Raw genomic sequence first — 17,394 nt, 5'->3', positions numbered from 1 at the left:
GTGTGTGTCAGAGAGAGAGAGGGTTAGAGAGACCTCCCCAGATACAGGAGTGTGTGTGTGAGAGAGAGAGAGTGTTAGAGAGACCCCCCGAGATACAGGAGTGTGTGAGAGAGAGAGAGGGTTAGAGAGACCCCCCAGATACAGGAGTGTGTGTGTGAGAGAGAGAGGGTTAGAGAGACCCCCCCAGATACAGGAGTGTGTGTGTGAGAGAGAGAGGGTTAGAGAGACCCCCCCAGATACAGGAGTGTGTGTGTGTGAGAGAGAGAGGGTTAGAGAGACCCCCCCAGATACAGGAGTGTGTGTGAGGGTTAGAGGGACCTTTACTGACCCTCTGTCTCCCCTCACAGTTGGAAACCAATCGTTACTTACATTGACGAACAGTTTGAACACTACTTTCGGGATGAGAGTGGTTTAAACCGCAAGAACATTCAAGACAACCGAGTCCACTGCCTCCTGTACTTCCTGTCTCCTCTGGCACATGGGTAAGTCTAAACCTCAAGCACGCCCCCCCCCCCCAACATTTCCCACTTTGTTCCTGGTGAAACGGTACCGCCTGCCTCCTCCCATTCCTCCGACATTAACTGGGTTCAGGCACCTGAAGGGTTCTGAATTTGGCCCAATCAATTTAAAGCCAGCCCTCGGCTACCAAGAACCTGTGAGATTAGAATTCGATGGTGTTGACAAAATCAGACCCATCCCCGTTTTTGGAAAATTGATATGTTATCACAGGTATAAAAGAGAGTGAATGTAGGGGGGGGGCAACAGAACTTAATTAAATTGATCTGAAAACTCAGCTAATGTTCTGGGGACACAGGTTCGGATCCCACCACGGCAGATGGTGGAACCTGAATTGATTTATAAAGTCTGGGATTAAGGATCTGCTCATTGTCGATCGTCAGGGAAAATAAAACCCATCCGGTTCCCTCTCGGGAAGGAAATCTGCCGTCCTCTCCTGGTTCTGGGCTACAGGTGACTCCAGACCACAACAACGTGGGTCAACTGCCCTCCGAAAGCAACTAGAGATGGACAGTAAATGTTGGCCCAGCCAGCGATGCCCGCGTCCCGTAAATGAATGAATAAAACAGGAGGAACTGCCACTCCTCGAGACTCGAGGGGGAGAGAACTGCTCTCCCACATCTCTTAAGAGTACACCCCATCTGACCAGCAACAGGTACCAAATCGGAAAGGACTTCCAGACAGAGGAATCAATCGAGGAACTCCAAAACATTCCAAAAGCCACAAACCTGTTGTATATTTTTTGAGAATGACAATTCTATCTTTTTTGGTTCATGAGAATCCTTGTACTTATTTGAACAGCATTCCAGCACCATCTTATTTTATTCGGTGTGTTACTTGTATTTATTTGAACAGCATTCCAGTACAAGACCATCGGATATAGGAGCAGAATGAGACCACTCGGCCCATCGAGTCTGCTCCACCATTTCTCATCCCCACTCTCCTGCCTTTTCCCCATAACCCCCCTGATCCCCTTATTAATCCGGACAAACGTGAGGGGATGTATTTTGGAAGGTCTAATACAGATAGGAAATATATAGTAAATGGTGGAACCCTTAAGAGTATTGATAGGCAGAGGGATCTGGGTGTACAGATACGCAGAGTATTGATAGGCAGAGGGATCTGGGCGTACAGATACACAGAGTATTGATAGGCAGAGGGATCTGGGCGTACAGATACACAGAGTATTGATAGGCAGAGGGATCTGGGCGTACAGATACACAGATTATTGATAGGCAGAGGGATCTGGGCGTACAGGTACACAGAGTATTGATAGGCAGAGGGATCTGGGCGTACAGGTACACAGAGTATTGATAGGCAGAGGGATCTGGGCGTACAGGTACACAGAGTATTGATAGGCAGAGGGATCTGGGCGTACAGGTACACAGAGTATCGATAGGCAGAGGGATCTGGGCGTACAGGTACACAGAGTATCGATAGGCAGAGGGATCTGGGCGTACAGGTACACAGAGTATCGATAGGCAGAGGGATCTGGGCGTACAGGTACACAGAGTATCGATAGGCAGAGGGATCTGGGCGTACAGGTACACAGGTCACTGAAAGTGGCAACGCAGGTGGAGAAGGTAGTCAAGAAGGCATACGGCATGCTTGCCTTCATCGGCCGGGGCACTGAGTTTAAAAATTGGCAAGTCACGTTGCAGCTTTATAGAACCTTAGTGAGGCCGCACTTGGAATATAGAGTTCAATTCTGGGTCACCCACACTACCAGAAGGATGTGGAGGCTTTGGAGAGGGTTACAGAAAAGATTTACCAGGATGTTTGCCTGTAGCAAAAGGCTGAGTTTTAAAATAGTCTCTGGAAACATAAAATTCGAAAATACGCACACATTATCCACACACTTCCATCATCCTTTCTCAAATGTGACTGTTCCAGATAAATTCTTCCCAAAACCCTGGATGTGGAAACAGAGAGGATAGGTCCAGTAGGAGGAGGCCACTCTGCCCTTCCATCCTGCTACCCCCCCATTCACCCCCATCATGGCTGATTATCCAACCCAACAGCCCAATCCTGTTTCCCGCTACCCTCCCCCACCCCCCGATCCCCTCTGATCCCGTTCTCTCCGAGGGGAAAAGCAGCCGGGATAATTAAGGACCCCCCCCCCGCCCACCCCACACACCCCGGACATTCTCTCTTCCACCTTCTTCCGTCGGGGAAAAAGATACAAAAAGTCTGAGGTCCCGTACCGACCGACTCAAGAACAGCTTCTTCCCTGCTGCTGTCAGACTTTTGAATGGACCCACCTCGCATTAAGCTGATCTTTCTCTACACCCTCGCTGTGACTGTAACACTACATTCTGCACCCTCTCCTTTCCTTCTCTATCAACGGTATGCTTTGTCTGTACAGCGCGCAAGAAACAATACTTTTCACTGTGTCCCCATACACGGGACAATAATAAATCAAATCTAAATTTGCAGTTCCCCACATGTCACTCACAAAGCACGAACGGGTGAGTTCTGGGGTGGGGTGCGTGGGGGGGGTGGGGTGCGTGGGGTGGGTGGGGGGTGCCACAGGGAAGGCAAGTCGGGCCTTATTCCCAAAGGGGAAGCGAAATTCCCGCTACAACCCCACACCGCGCTGGTGAGATCCCAGCTGGAATACCGTGAAGGGTTTCTGGGTCCCCCCCCCCCCGATCTAAGGAAGGATAGGCAGAGCGGAGGGCAAACCCACCTGGGGAGGGGACTTTCTTACGAGGGGATTCGGGGGGTGGTGCGGGGGATGTGCCCGCTGGAGTTTAGCAGAATGAGAGGTGATCTTATTGAGAGGTATATGGGATTCCCCGGGGGGGGGGGGGGCGGGGGGGGGTGGGATTCTCGGGGGGGGGGGGGGTGTGAGGGGTGTGGGATTCTCGGGGGGGGGGGGTGTGAGGGGTGTGGGATTCTCGGGGGGGGTGTGGGATTCTCGGGGGGGTGTGGGATTCTCGGGGGGGGTGTGGGATACTCGGGGGGGGGGGGGGTGAGATTCTCGGGGGGTGTGGGATTCTCGGGGGGGGTGTGGGATTCTCGGGGGGGGGTGTGGGATTCTCGGGGGGGTGTGGGATTCTCGGGGGGGGTGTGGGATACTCGGGGGGGGGGGGTGAGATTCTCGGGGGGTGTGGGATTCTCGGGGGGGGTGTGGGATTCTCGGGGGGGGTGTGGGATTCTCGGGGGGGGGTGGGATTCTCGGGGGGGGTGGGATTCTCGGGGGGGGTGTGAGATTCTCGGGGGGGTGTGAGATTCTCGGGGGGGGCTGTGAGGGGTGTGGGATTCTCGGGGGGGGGTGGGATTCTCGGGGGGGGTGTGGGATTCTCGGGGGGGGTGTGGGATTCTCGGGGGGGGGTGAGATTCTCGGGGGGGCTGTGAGGGGTGTGGGATTCTCGGGGGGGGCTGTGAGGGGTGTGAGATTCTCGGGGGGGGCTGTGAGGGGTGTGGGATTCTCGGGGGGTGTGGGATTCTCGGGGGGGGGTGGGATTCTCGGGGGGGGGGGTGGGATTCTCGGGGGGGGTGTGAGATTCTCGGGGGGGGCTGTGAGGGGTGTGGGATTCTCGGGGGGGTGGGATTCTCGGGGGGGCTGTGAGGGGTGTGAGATTCTCGGGGGGGCTGTGAGGGGTGTGGGATTCTCGGGGGGGTGGGATTCTCGGGGGGGGTGGGATTCTCGGGGGGTGTGGGATTCTCGGGGGGTGTGGGATTCTCGGGGGGGGTGTGAGGGGTGTGAGATTCTCGGGGGGGGCTGTGAGGGGTGTGGGATTCTCGGGGGGGGTGTGGGATTCTCGGGGGGGGTGGGATTCTCGGGGGGGCTGTGAGGGGTGTGGGATTCTCGGGGGGGCTGTGAGGGGTGTGAGATTCTCGGGGGGGGCTGTGAGGGGTGTGGGATTCTCGGGGGGGGTGGGATTCTCGGGGGGGTGGGATTCTCGGGGGGGGTGGGATTCTCGGGGGGTGTGGGATTCTCGGGGGGGGTGGGATTCTCGGGGGGTGTGGGATTCTCGGGGGGTGTGGGATTCTCGGGGGGAGCTGTGAGGGGTGTGGGATTCTCGGGGGGGGTGTGGGATTCTCGGGGGTGGGTGTGGGATTCTCGGGGGGGGGTGTGGGATTCTCGGGGGGGGGGGTGAGGGGTGTGGGATTCTCGGGGGGGGGTGTGGGATTCTCGGGGGGGGTGTGGGATTCTCGGTGGGGGGGGTGAGGGGTGTGGGATTCTCGGGGGGGGGTGTGGGATTCTCGGGGGGGGGTGAGGGGTGTGGGATTCTCGGGGGGGGTGTGGGATTCTCGGGGGGGGGGTGACAGGTTAGACACTGGGAGGTTATCCCTCCCCCCTCCCTTGTGGGGCAGTCGGGGAGCGGAGGGGGAGACAATCTCAGAATCGGGGGGGGAGTTTCTGAGCAGACAGGACGAGGAAACCCCCCCCTCGGGGAGGGAATCGTTAGCGGAGGGACTGCCTCGTAGGGTGTGTCCGAGGCTGAGACGTTCTGTCAGTGAGGGGCTGGGGGGGGTGGGAGGTTTCGGGGGGGTGGGAGGTGAGGGGGGTCAGGGGTTTCGGGGGGAGACAGGAGGGTGAGGGGTTTCGGTGGGGGAGACGGGAGGGTGGGGGGTGAGGGGTTTCGGCGGTGGGGGGGAGATGGGAGGGTGGGAGGTGAGGGGTTGCGGGGGGGGTTTTGGGGGGGGCTGGGGGGGAGACGGGAGGGTGGGGGGTGAGGGGTTTTGGGGGGGGAGACGGGAGGGTGGGGGGTGAGGGGTTTCGGCGGTGGGGGGGAGATGGGAGGGTGGGAGGTGAGGGGTTTCGGGGGGGGGAGACGGGAGGGTGGGGGGTGAGGGGTTTCGGTGGGGGGGGGAGACGGGAGGGTGGGGGTTGAGGGGTTTCGGTGGGGGGGGGAGACGGGAGGGTGGGAGTTGAGGGGTTTCGGTGGGGGGGGGAGACGGGAGGGTGGGGTGGGGGGTGGGCAGTGTCAGGTCAGTGTGGGGCAGGCTGGGTGGGCTTCTCTCTGCTCCGATGTTTCAGGGTGTTTATCACCCACACTGGAAATGTGGAGGGGTCGAGATTCTGGGTATTTGCTGCAGTTTGGAGATGATAAAAGGGGGCTGATGTTCAGGACTGATAACAGGAGATATTAACAGATCTCTCCTCTCTGTCTCTCTTCACCCACCTCCCCCTCCATTCCCCTTCTCCGTCTCACTCTTTCTCCTTCGCTCCCCCATCCCTCTCTTCCCCTCCTCTGACCCTCTCTCTCTCTCCCTCTCTGTCTCTTACACTCTCTCTCATTCTCTCACTGTCCCTCTGTCTCTCACACTCTCACTCTCTCACTGTCTCTCTCTCTCTCCCCCTCTGTCTCTTACACTCTGATTCTCTCGCTGTCTCTCTCCCTCTGTCTCTCACACTCTCACCATCTCTCTCTCTCTCCCCGTCTGTCTCTCACACTCTCATTTTCTCGGTGTCTCTCTCCCCCTCTGTCTCTCACACTCTCATTTTCTCGGTGTCTCTCTCCCCCTCTGTCTCTCACACTCTCATTTTCTCGGTGTCTCTCTCCCCCTCTGTCTCTCACACTCTCACTCTCTCGCCGTCTCTCTCTCTCCCCCTCTGTCTCTCACACTCTCACTCTCTCGCCGTCTCTCTCTCTCCCCCTCTGTCTCTCACACTCTCACTCTCTCGCCGTCTCTCTCTCTCCCCCTCTGTCTCTCACACTCTCACTCTCTCGCCGTCTCTCTCTCTCCCCCTCTGTCTCTCACACTCTCACTCTCTCGCCGTCTCTCTCTCTCCCCCTCTGTCTCTCACACTCTCATTCACTTGCTGTCTCTCTTTCTCCGTCTCTCACACTCTCACTCTCTCACCATCTCTCTCTCTCTCCCTCTGTCTCTCACACTCTCATTTTCTCGGTGTCTCTCTCTCCCCGTCTGTCTCTCACACTCTCATTCTCTCTCTCTCTCCCTCTGTCTCTCACACTCTCATTCTCTTGCTGTCTCTCTTTCTCCGTCTCTCACACTCTCACTCTCTCACCATCTCTCTCTCTCTCCCTCTGTCTCTCACACTCTCATTTTCTCGGTGTCTCTCTCTCTCCCCGTCTGTCTCTCACACTCTCATTCTCTCACTGTCTCTCTCTCCCCGTCTGTCTCTCACACTCTCATTCTCTCTCTCTCCCCTTCTGTTCCTCACTCTCCGCCTCTCTCCCTCTCTGTCTCATACACACTCTCTCTCTCTGTCTCTCTCCCCCTCCCCCTCACACACACACAGGGTCCGTCCCCTGGATATAGAATTCATGCGAGCCGTTCACGAGAAGGTGAATATTGTACCTGTAATCGCCAAGGCCGACACACTGACCCCAGCTGAGGTTCAGAGGACAAAGCAAAAGGTGAGGTGGCGACAGGAGGGGGTGCGGGCAGTGGGGAGGGACACAGAGGGTGGGGAGCAACGTGGGGGTCAGAACGCTGGGTTCAGAGAGGGCAGTGGGTGGAAGAGAAAAGTGTGCAGAGGATGCTGGAAATCTGCAGAGGGATACAGACAGTCTGAGTGAGTGGGCGAGGGTCTGGCAGATGGACGTAAATGTGAGGTTATCCATTTTGGTCAGAATAACAGCAAAATGGACTATTATTTAAATGGTAAAACATTGCAGCGTGCTGCTGTGCAGAGGGATCTGGGCGTCCTTGTGTGGGAATCTCCAGGAGTTGGTTTGCAGGAGTTTGCTGTGCAGAGGGATCTGGGCGTCCTTGTGCAGGAGTCTCCAGGAGTTGGTTTGCAGGAGTTTGCTGTGCAGAGGGATCTGGGTGTCCTTGTGCGGGAATCTCCAGGAGTTGGTTTGCAGGAGTTTGCTGTGCAGAGGGATCTGGGCGTCCTTGTGCAGGAATCTCCAGGAGTTGGTTGGCAGGAGTTTGCTGTGCAGAGGGATCTGGGCGTCCTTGTGCAGGAATCTCCAGGAGTTGGTTTGCAGGAGTTTACTGTGCAGAGGGATCTGGGCGTCCTTGTGCGGGAATCTCCAGGAGTTGGTTTGCAGGAGTTTACTGTGCAGAGGGATCTGGGCGTCCTTGTGCGGGAATCTCCAGGAGTTGGTTTGCAGGAGTTTGCTGTGCAGAGGGATCTGGGCGTCCTTGTGCAGGAATCTCCAGGAGTTGGTTGGCAGGAGTTTGCTGTGCAGAGGGATCTGGGTGTCCTTGTGCGGGAATCTCCAGGAGTTGGTTTGCAGGAGTTTGCTGTGCAGAGGGATCTGGGCGTCCTTGTGCAGGAGTCTCCAGGAGTTGGTTTGCAGGAGTTTGCTGTGCAGAGGGATCTGGGCGTCCTTGTGCAGGAATCTCCAGGAGTTGGTTTGCAGGAGTTTGCTGTGCAGAGGGATCTGGGCGTCCTTGTGCGGGAATCTCCAGGAGTTGGTTTGCAGGAGTTTGCTGTGCAGAGGGATCTGGGTGTCCTTGTGCAGGAATCTCCAGGAGTTGGTTGGCAGGAGTTTGCTGTGCAGAGGGATCTGGGCGTCCTTGTGCAGGAATCTCCAGGAGTTGGTTTGCAGGAGTTTACTGTGCAGAGGGATCTGGGCGTCCTTGTGCGGGAATCTCCAGGAGTTGGTTTGCAGGAGTTTACTGTGCAGAGGGATCTGGGCGTCCTTGTGCGGGAATCTCCAGGAGTTGGTTTGCAGGAGTTTGCTGTGCAGAGGGATCTGGGCGTCCTTGTGCAGGAATCTCCAGGAGTTGGTTGGCAGGAGTTTGCTGTGCAGAGGGATCTGGGTGTCCTTGTGCGGGAATCTCCAGGAGTTGGTTTGCAGGAGTTTGCTGTGCAGAGGGATCTGGGCGTCCTTGTGCAGGAGTCTCCAGGAGTTGGTTTGCAGGAGTTTGCTGTGCAGAGGGATCTGGGCGTCCTTGTGCAGGAATCTCCAGGAGTTGGTTTGCAGGAGTTTGCTGTGCAGAGGGATCTGGGCGTCCTTGTGCAGGAATCTCCAGGAGTTGGTTTGCAGGAGTTTGCTGTGCAGAGGGATCTGGGCGTCCTTGTGCAGGAATCTCTAGGAGTTGGTTTGCAGGAGTTTGCTGTGCAGAGGGATCTGGGCGTCCTTGTGCAGGAATCTCCAGGAGTTGGTTTGCAGGAGTTTGCTGTGCAGAGGGATCTGGGCGTCCTTGTGCAGGAATCTCAAGGAGTTGGTTGGCAGGAGCAGCAGGGAATGAAGGTGGGAAATGGGATTTTGTCCTTCATTGCCAGAGGGATGGAGTTTAAAAACAGCGAGGTTATGTTAAGGTGCTGGTGAGACCACACCTGGAGTTACTGTGTACAGTTTTGGTCTCCTTACTTGAGAAAGGATATACTGGCACTGGAGGGGGTGCCGAGGAGATTCACTGGGTTGATTCCGGAGTTGAGAGGGTTGGATTATGAGGAGAGACTGAGTGGACTGGGGTTATACTCATTCAGAAGAATGAGGGGGAGATCTGATAGAAACAGATAAGATGATGAAGGGAATGGATCAGATAGAAGCAGGGAGGTTGTTTCCACTGGGGGGGGTGAAACTAGAACGTGGGGGAATGGCCTCAAAATAAGGGGGAGCAGATTTAGGACTGAGTTGAGGAGGAACTTCTTCACACAGAGGGTTGTGAATCTGTGGAATTCCCTGCCCAGTTGAGGCTCCCCCTCGTTGAATGTTTTTGAGGCAGGGATAGATAGATTTTGGAAGGGTAAAGGGATTAAGGGGAGCTGAGTCCATGAAAAGATCAGCCATGATCTTATTGAATGGGGGAGCAGGGCTGGAGGGGCCGAATGGCCTAGACCTGCTCCGAGTTCTTATGCAGAATGCAGAGGGCGTGGATCCACCCCCCCCCATGCCATTTACCCACAGACTGGGCAGCGGCGGTGGAGCTGGGGGGGGAGGGGAGTGGCGGTGGGGCTGGGGGGGGAGGGGAGCGGCGGTGGGGCTGGGGGGGGTGCTGGGGGGGGGTGGGACGGTGGTGGGTGGAAGGTTGAGGGGGGGGAGCGGGATTACAAGAGAAATTAAATATCTGACAAACTCTTCCCCCCCCGCAATGGAAACTCCAGATCCGCCAGGAGATTGAAGATCACGGGATTAATGTTTACCAGTTCCCCGACTGTGACTCAGACGAGGATGAAGACTTTAAGGAACAGGATGCGGATCTGAAGGTGGGTCTCAGGAGTGTGTGAGAGAGAGAGGGTTAGAGAGACCCCCCCCAGATACAGGAGTGTGTGTGTGAGAGAGAGGGTTAAAGAGACCCCCCCAGATACAGGAGTGTGTGTGTGTGAGAGAGAGAGGGTTAGAGAGACCTCCCCAGATACAGGAGTGTGTGTGTGTGAGAGAGAGGGTTAAAGAGACCCCCCCAGATACAGGAGTGTGTGTGTGTGAGAGAGAGAGAGGGTTAGAGAGACCCCCCCAGATACAGGAGTGTGTGTGAGAGATAGAGAGGGTTAGAGAGACCCCCCCAGATACAGGAGTGTGTGTGTGTGAGAGAGAGAGAGGGTTAGAGAGACCCCCCCAGATACAGGAGTGTGTGTGTGTGAGAGAGAGAGAGGGTTAGAGAGACCCCCCCAGATACAGGAGTGTGTGTGTGTGAGAGAGAGGGTTAGAGAGACCCCCCCAGATACAGGAGTGTGTGTGTGAGAGAGAGAGGGTTAGAGAGACCTCCCCAGATACAGGAGTGTGTGTGTGAGAGAGAGGGTTAGAGAGACCTCCCCAGATACAGGAGTGTGTGTGAGAGAGAGAGGGTTAGAGAGACCTCCCCAGATACAGGAGTGTGTGTGAGAGAGAGAGGGTTAGAGAGACCTCCCCAGATACAGGAGTGTGTGTGAGAGAGAGAGGGTTAGAGAGACCCCCCCAGATACAGGAGTGTGTGTGAGAGAGAGAGGGTTAGAGAGACCCCCCCCAGATACAGGAGTGTGTGTGTGAGAGGGAGGGTTAGAGAGACCCCCCCAGATGTGAGGGTGTGTGAGAGAGGGTTAGAGAGACCTCCCCAGATACAGGAGTGTGTATGTGAGAGAGAGAGAGGGTTAGAGAGACCCCCCCAGATACAGGAGTGTGTGTGTGAGAGAGAGAGAGGGTTAGAGAGACCCCCCCAGATACAGGAGTATGTGTGTGTGAGAGAGAGAGGGTTAGAGAGACCCCCCCAGATACAGGAGTGTGTGTGTGTGAGAGAGAGGGTTAGAGAGACCCCCCCAGATGTGAGGGTGTGTGTGTGAGAGAGAGAGGGTTAGAGAGACCTCCCCAGATACAGGAGTGTGTGTGTGTGAGAGAGAGAGGGTTAGAGAGACCTCCCCAGATACAGGAGTGTGTGTGAGAGAGAGAGAGGGTTAGAGAGACCCCCCCAGATACAGGAGTGTATGTGTGAGAGAGAGAGAGGGTTAGAGAGACCTCCCCAGATACAGGAGTGTGTGTGTGAGAGAGAGAGAGGGTTAGAGAGACCCCCCCAGATACAGGAGTGTGTGTGTGTGTGAGAGAGAGAGAGGGTTAGAGAGACCTCCCCAGATACAGGAGTGTGTGTGAGAGAGAGAGGGGGTTAGAGAGACCCCCCCCAGATACAGGAGTGTGTGTGTGAGAGAGAGAGGGTTAGAGAGACCTCCCCAGATACAGGAGTGTGTGTGAGAGAGAGAAAGAGAGAGGGTTAGAGAGACCTCCCCAGATACAGGAGTGTGTGTGTGAGAGAGAGGGTTAGAGAGACCCCCCCAGATACAGGAGTGTGTGTGTGTGAGAGAGAGGGTTAGAGAGACCCCCCCAGATGTGAGGGTGTGTGAGAGAGAGAGGGTTAGAGAGACCTCCCCAGATACAGGAGTGTGTGTGTGTGAGAGAGAGAGGGTTAGAGAGACCTCCCCAGATACAGGAGTGTGTGTGTGAGAGAGAGAGGGTTAGAGAGACCCCCCCAGATACAGGAGTGTGTGTGTGAGAGAGAGAGAGGGTTAGAGAGACCCCCCCAGATACAGGAGTGTGTGTGTGAGAGAGAGAGGGTTAGAGAGACCCCCCCAGATACAGGAGTGTGTGTGTGTGTGAGAGAGGGTTAGAGAGACCCCCCCAGATACAGGAGTGTGTGTGTGAGAGAGAGAGGGTTAGAGAGACCCCCCCAGATACAGGTGTGTGTGTGTGTGAGAGAGAGAGGGTTAGAGAGACCTCCCCAGATACAGGAATGTGTGTGTGTGAGAGAGAGAGAGGGTTAGAGAGACCTCCCCAGATACAGGAGTGTGTGTGTGAGAGAGAGAGAGGGTTAGAGAGACCCCCCCCAGATACAGGAGTGTGTGTGAGAGACAGAGAGGGTAAGAGAGACCCCCCCAAATACAGGAGTGTGTGTGTGAGAGAGAGAGAGGGTTAGAGAGACCTCCCCAGATACAGGAGTGTGTGTGTGAGAGAGAGGGTTAGAGAGACCCCCCCAGATACAGGAGTGTGTGTGTGAGAGAGGGTTAGAGAGACCTCCCCAGATACAGGAGTGTGTGTGTGAGAGAGAGAGAGGGTTAGAGAGACCTCCCCAGATACAGGAGTGTGTGTGTGAGAGAGAGAGAGGGTTAGAGAGACCCCCCCAGATGTGAGGGTGTGTGCGCGGATCTCCCGGTTTTCTCGCTGATGACTGACCCTCTTGCTGTGCCTCTGTTTTGTTCCAGAACAGTATTCCCTTCGCTGTAATTGGCAGTAACACAATGATCGAATGCAAGGGGAGGGAGGTGCGCGGTCGCCTGTACCCCTGGGGGGTTGTCGAGGGTAGGTATCCCTGTCGGGCATCACCACAGTTTGTATCTTGTGCGAGGTCAGGAATCCTGGGGGTTTGGGCGGTGGACAGCAGTGGAATTGAGCCCCCCATCACCACCGCCACTGGATCCCAGATCCAATCCATTTCACTTGTATCAGATCCTGCGGAATGGATCCCTGGCTGTTGATCATTGCTTTTTCATCTTGAGTAGATCCCCTCTTGCTGGGAACGAGGTGTGAATCCTGGGGTTGGTCCCCTGCTGTGATAATGGGATGAAGCCTGGGTTCTGGTCAGACCGGGTCACCAAGTGGGGTCCCAGTTCCAGCGATTGGTTTGGGTCACAGAACGGATCACGGTCCGTGTTTTCAGAGTGGATCCAGCTTCCGGTTACGTGTGCCGTTTGGGGACTGGATCATGCTCCTTATGGTCAGAGTGGGTTGGAGAGTAGATCTCACTCCTGATGATCAGTGAAGTTTGGGGAGTGGATCCCATTCCTGTTTGATTGCTTGGCTGGTGATCTGTGTGGATTCCAGAGTCAATCCAACTCCTGGTGGTGTGTCAAATCCAGACTGGATCCCATATCTGGTGATCTGTGTCGATTCCAGAGTAGATCCCACACCCCGTGATCTGCATTGATTCCAGAGTAGATCCCCACTCCTGGTGATCTGTGTCGATTCCAGAGTAGATCCCCGCTCCTGATGATCTGTGTCGAGTCCAGAGTAGATCCCCGCTCCTGGTGATCTGCGTCGATTCCAGAGTAGATCCCCGCTCCTGGTGATCTGTGTCGATTCCAGAGTAGATCCCCGCTCCTGGTGATCTGTGTCGAGTCCAGAGTAGATCCCCGCTCCTGGTGATCTGCGTCGATTCCAGAGTAGATCCCCACTCCTGGTGATCTGTGTCGATTCCAGAGTAGATCCCCACTCCTGGTGATCTGTGTACATTCCAGAGTAGATCCCCGCTCCTGGTGATCTTTGTCGATTCCAGAGTAGATCCCCACTCCTGGTGATCTGCGTTGATCCCCTTACTGGTGCTCGGTGCGGTTTGGTTTGGGTGGGTGGGGGGAGTGGATCCCTGGCTGCCCCCTAATCGGTGTCTGGTCGACAGAACGGATCCCTGGCGGGGCTCAGGGATCGAGGCGCTGCGTGGGGTGGATTCCGCGGCTGCGGATTGGCTGGAGAAGGAGGGAGGGGGAGGTTCTGTGTCTCCGTTTCACTCACTCCCGGTGTCCTGTGTCCCCAGTGGAGGATCCCACGCACTGCGACTTTGTCAAGCTGAGAAACATGCTCATCCAGACACACATGCAGGACCTGAAGGACGTGACGCAGGAGGTTCACTATGAGAACTATCGCGCCGAGTGCATTCAGAGCATGACTCGCATCGGAGCCAAAGATCGCAGTCGCACGTAAGCACGCACTCGGGAAGCCCTCTGAAACACCAGTCAGTGTACAGATATCTCCCTGAGAGAGAGAGAGAGGACTGAGAGACACCAGTCAGTGTACAGATATCTCCCTGAGAGAGAGAGAGGGGACTGAGAGACACCAGTCAGTGTACAGATATCTCCCTGAGAGAGAGGGGACTGAGAGACACCAGTCAGTGTACAGATATCTCCCTGAGAGAGAGAGAGAGGGGACTGAGAGACACCAGTCAGTGTACAGATATCTTCCTGAGAGAGAGAGAGAGGACTGAGAGACACCAGTCAGTGTACAGATATCTCCCTGAGAGAGAGAGAGAGAGGGGACTGAGAGACACCAGTCAGTGTACAGATATCTCCCTGAGAGAGAGAGAGGGGACTGAGAGACACCAGTCAGTGTACAGATATCTCCCTGAGAGAGAGAGGGGACTGAGAGACACCAGTCAGTGTACAGATATCTCCCTGAGAGAGAGAGAGAGGGGACTGAGAGACACCAGTCAGTGTACAGATATCTCCCTGAGAGAGAGAGGGGGGACTGAGAGACACCAGTCAGCGTACAGATATCTCCCTGAGAGAGAGAGAGAGGGGACTGAGAGACACCAGTCAGTGTACAGATATCTCCCTGAGAGAGAGAGAGAGGGGACTGAGAGACACCAGTCAGTGTACAGATATCTTCCTGAGAGAGAGAGAGAGGACTGAGAGACACCAGTCAGTGTACAGATATCTCCCTGAGAGAGAGAGAGAGAGGGGACTGAGAGACACCAGTCAGTGTACAGATATCTCCCTGAGAGAGAGAGAGAGAGGGGACTGAGAGACACCAGTCAGTGTACAGATATCTCCCTGAGAGAGAGAGAGAGGGGACTGAGAGACACCAGTCAGTGTACAGATATCTCCCTGAGAGAGAGAGAGAGGACTGAGAGACACCAGTCAGTGTACAGATATCTCCCTGAGAGAGAGGGGACTGAGAGACACCAGTCAGTGTACAGATATCTCCCTGAGAGAGAGAGAGAGAGGGGACTGAGAGACACCAGTCAGTGTACAGATATCTCCCTGAGAGAGAGAGAGGGGACTGAGAGACACCAGTCAGTGTACAGATATCTCCCTGAGAGAGAGAGAGAGGACTGAGAGACACCAGTCAGTGTACAGATATCTCCCTGAGAGACAGAGAGGGGACTGAGAGACACCAGTCAGTGTACAGATATCTCCCTGAGAGAGAGAGAGGGGACTGAGAGACACCAGTCAGTGTACAGATATCTCCCTGAGAGAGAGAGAGAGGGGACTGACAGACACCAGTCAGTGTACAGATATCTCCCTGAGAGAGAGAGAGGGGACTGAGAGACACCAGTCAGTGTACAGATATCTCCCTGAGAGAGAGAGAGAGGGGACTGAGAGACACCAGTCAGTGTACAGATATCTCCCTGAGAGAGAGAGAGAGGGGACTGAGAGACACCAGTCAGTGTACAGATATCTCCCTGAGAGAGAGAGAGAGGGGACTGAGAGACACCAGTCAGTGTACAGATATCTCCCTGAGAGAGAGAGAGGGGACTGAGAGACACCAGTCAGTGTACAGATATCTCCCTGAGAGAGAGAGAGAGGGGACTGAGAGACACCAGTCAGTGTACAGATATCTCCCTGAGAGAGAGAGAGGGGACTGAGAGACACCAGTCAGTGTACAGATATCTCCCTGAGAGAGGGAACTGAGAGACACAGTCAGTGTACAGATATCTCCCTGAGAGAGGGAACTGAGAGACACCAGTCAGTGTACAGATATCTCCCTGAGAGAGGGAACTGAGAGACACCAGTCAGTGTACAGATATCTCCCTGAGAGAGGGGAACTGAGAGACACCAGTCAGTGTACAGATATCTCCCTGTGAGAGAGAGAGAGGGGACTGAGAGACACCAGTCAGTGTACAGATATCTCCCTGAGAGAGAGAGGGGACTGAGAGACACCAGTCAGTGTACAGATATCTCCCTGAGAGAGAGAGAGGGGACTGAGACACACCAGTCAGTGTACAGATATCTCCCTGAGAGAGAGAGAGGGGACTGAGAGACACCAGTCAGTGTACAGATATCTCCCTGAGAGAGAGAGAGAGGGGACTGAGAGACACCAGTCAGTGTACAGATATCTCCCTGGAGAGAGAGAGGGGACTGAGAGACACCAGTCAGTGTACAGATATCTCCCTGAGAGAGAGAGAGGGGACTGAGAGACACCAGTCAGTGTACAGATATCTCCCTGAGAGAGAGAGAGGGGACTGAGAGACACCAGTCAGTGTACAGATATCTCCCTGAGAGAGAGAGAGAGGGACTGAGAGACACCAGTCAGTGTACAGATATCTCCCTGAGAGAGAGAGAGGGACTGAGAGACACCAGTCAGTGTACAGATATCTCCCTGAGAGAGAGAGAGAGGGGACTGAGAGACACCAGTCAGTGTACAGATATCTCCCTGAGAGAGAGAGAGGACTGAGAGACACCAGTCAGTGTACAGATATCTCCCTGAGAGAGAGAGAGAGGGGACTGAGAGACACCAGTCAGTGTACAGATATCTCCCTGAGAGAGAGAGAGGGGACTGAGAGACACCAGTCAGTGTACAGATATCTCCCTGAGAGAGAGAGAGAGGGGACTGAGAGACACCAGTCAGTGTACAGATATCTCCCTGAGAGAGAGAGAGAGGGACTGAGAGACACCAGTCAGTGATCTCCCGAGAGAAGAGAGAGAGGACTGAGAGACACCAGTATGTACAGATATCTCCCTGAGAGAGAGAGAGAGAGGGGACTGAGAGACACCAGTCAGTGTACAGATATCTCCCTGAGAGAGAGAGAGAGGGGACTGAGAGACACCAGTCAGTGTACAGATATCTCCCTGAGAGAGAGAGAGAGGGGACTGAGAGACACCAGTCAGTGTACAGATATCTCCCTGAGAGAGAGAGAGAGGGGACTGAGAGACACCAGTCAGTGTACAGATATCTCCCTGAGAGAGAGAGGGACTGAGAGACACCAGTCAGTGTACAGATATCTCCCTGAGAGAGAGAGAGGGGACTGAGAGACACCAGTCAGTGTACAGATATCTCCCTGAGAGAGAGAGAGAGGGGACTGAGAGACACCAGTCAGTGTACAGATATCTCCCTGAGAGAGAGAGAGAGGGGACTGAGAGACACCAGTCAGTGTACAGATATCTCCCTGAGAGAGAGAGAGGGGACTGAGAGACACCAGTCAGTGTACAGATATCTCCCTGAGAGAGAGAGAGGGGACTGAGAGACACCAGTCAGTGTACAGATATCTCCCTGAGAGAGAGAGAGGGGACTGAGAGACACCAGTCAGTGTACAGATATCTCCCTGAGAGAGAGAGAGAGGGGACTGAGAGACACCAGTCAGTGTACAGATATCTCCCTGAGAGAGAGAGAGGGGACTGAGAGACACCAGTCAGTGTACAGATATCTCCCTGAGAGAGAGAGAGGGGACTGAGAGACACCAGTCAGTGTACAGATATCTCCCTGAGAGAGAGAGAGAGGGGACTGAGAGACACCAGTCAGTGTACAGATATGCTGATCGATATTCCTGAGAGAGAGAGAGGGGATCTGAGAGCACCAGTCAGTGTACAGATATCTCCCTGAGAGAGAGAGAGAGGGACTGGCACCAGTCAGTGTACAGATATCTCCCTGAGAGAGAGAGAGGGGACTGAGAGACACCAGTCAGTGTACAGATATTCTGATCGATATTTTTTTCCTCCCACAGGAAGATTTCTCGTCAAAGCATGTCGGAACTCTCCATCTCCATGCTTCCTCTGGCCGAGACAGAGAAACTGATTCGAGAGAAGGATGAAGAGGTGGGTTCGGGGGTTCC

The 17,394-nt window shown here is 55.0% G+C and overlaps 1 protein-coding gene across 1 annotated transcript; it reads left to right on the top strand.

The window, feature by feature from the left end:
- Positions 1-345: 345 nt before the first annotated feature.
- Positions 346-17,377, top strand: LOC145340819 (septin-4-like; the record flags this gene model as incomplete). Its single annotated transcript, XM_080185275.1, has 6 exons — positions 346-482; positions 6,734-6,851; positions 9,500-9,601; positions 12,059-12,155; positions 13,384-13,546; positions 17,287-17,377. Coding segments are annotated over 6 exons (708 nt in total), but the record flags the coding sequence as incomplete, so codon positions are not given.
- Positions 17,378-17,394: the final 17 nt, after the last annotated feature.

Source organism: Carcharhinus amblyrhynchos, unplaced genomic scaffold, assembly GCF_965287045.1.
Source record: "Carcharhinus amblyrhynchos unplaced genomic scaffold, sCarAmb.v2.hapA chromosome_1472, whole genome shotgun sequence".
NCBI classification, from domain to species: domain Eukaryota; kingdom Metazoa; phylum Chordata; class Chondrichthyes; order Carcharhiniformes; family Carcharhinidae; genus Carcharhinus; species Carcharhinus amblyrhynchos.
This window is presented reverse-complemented; position numbering and strand designations above follow the sequence as displayed.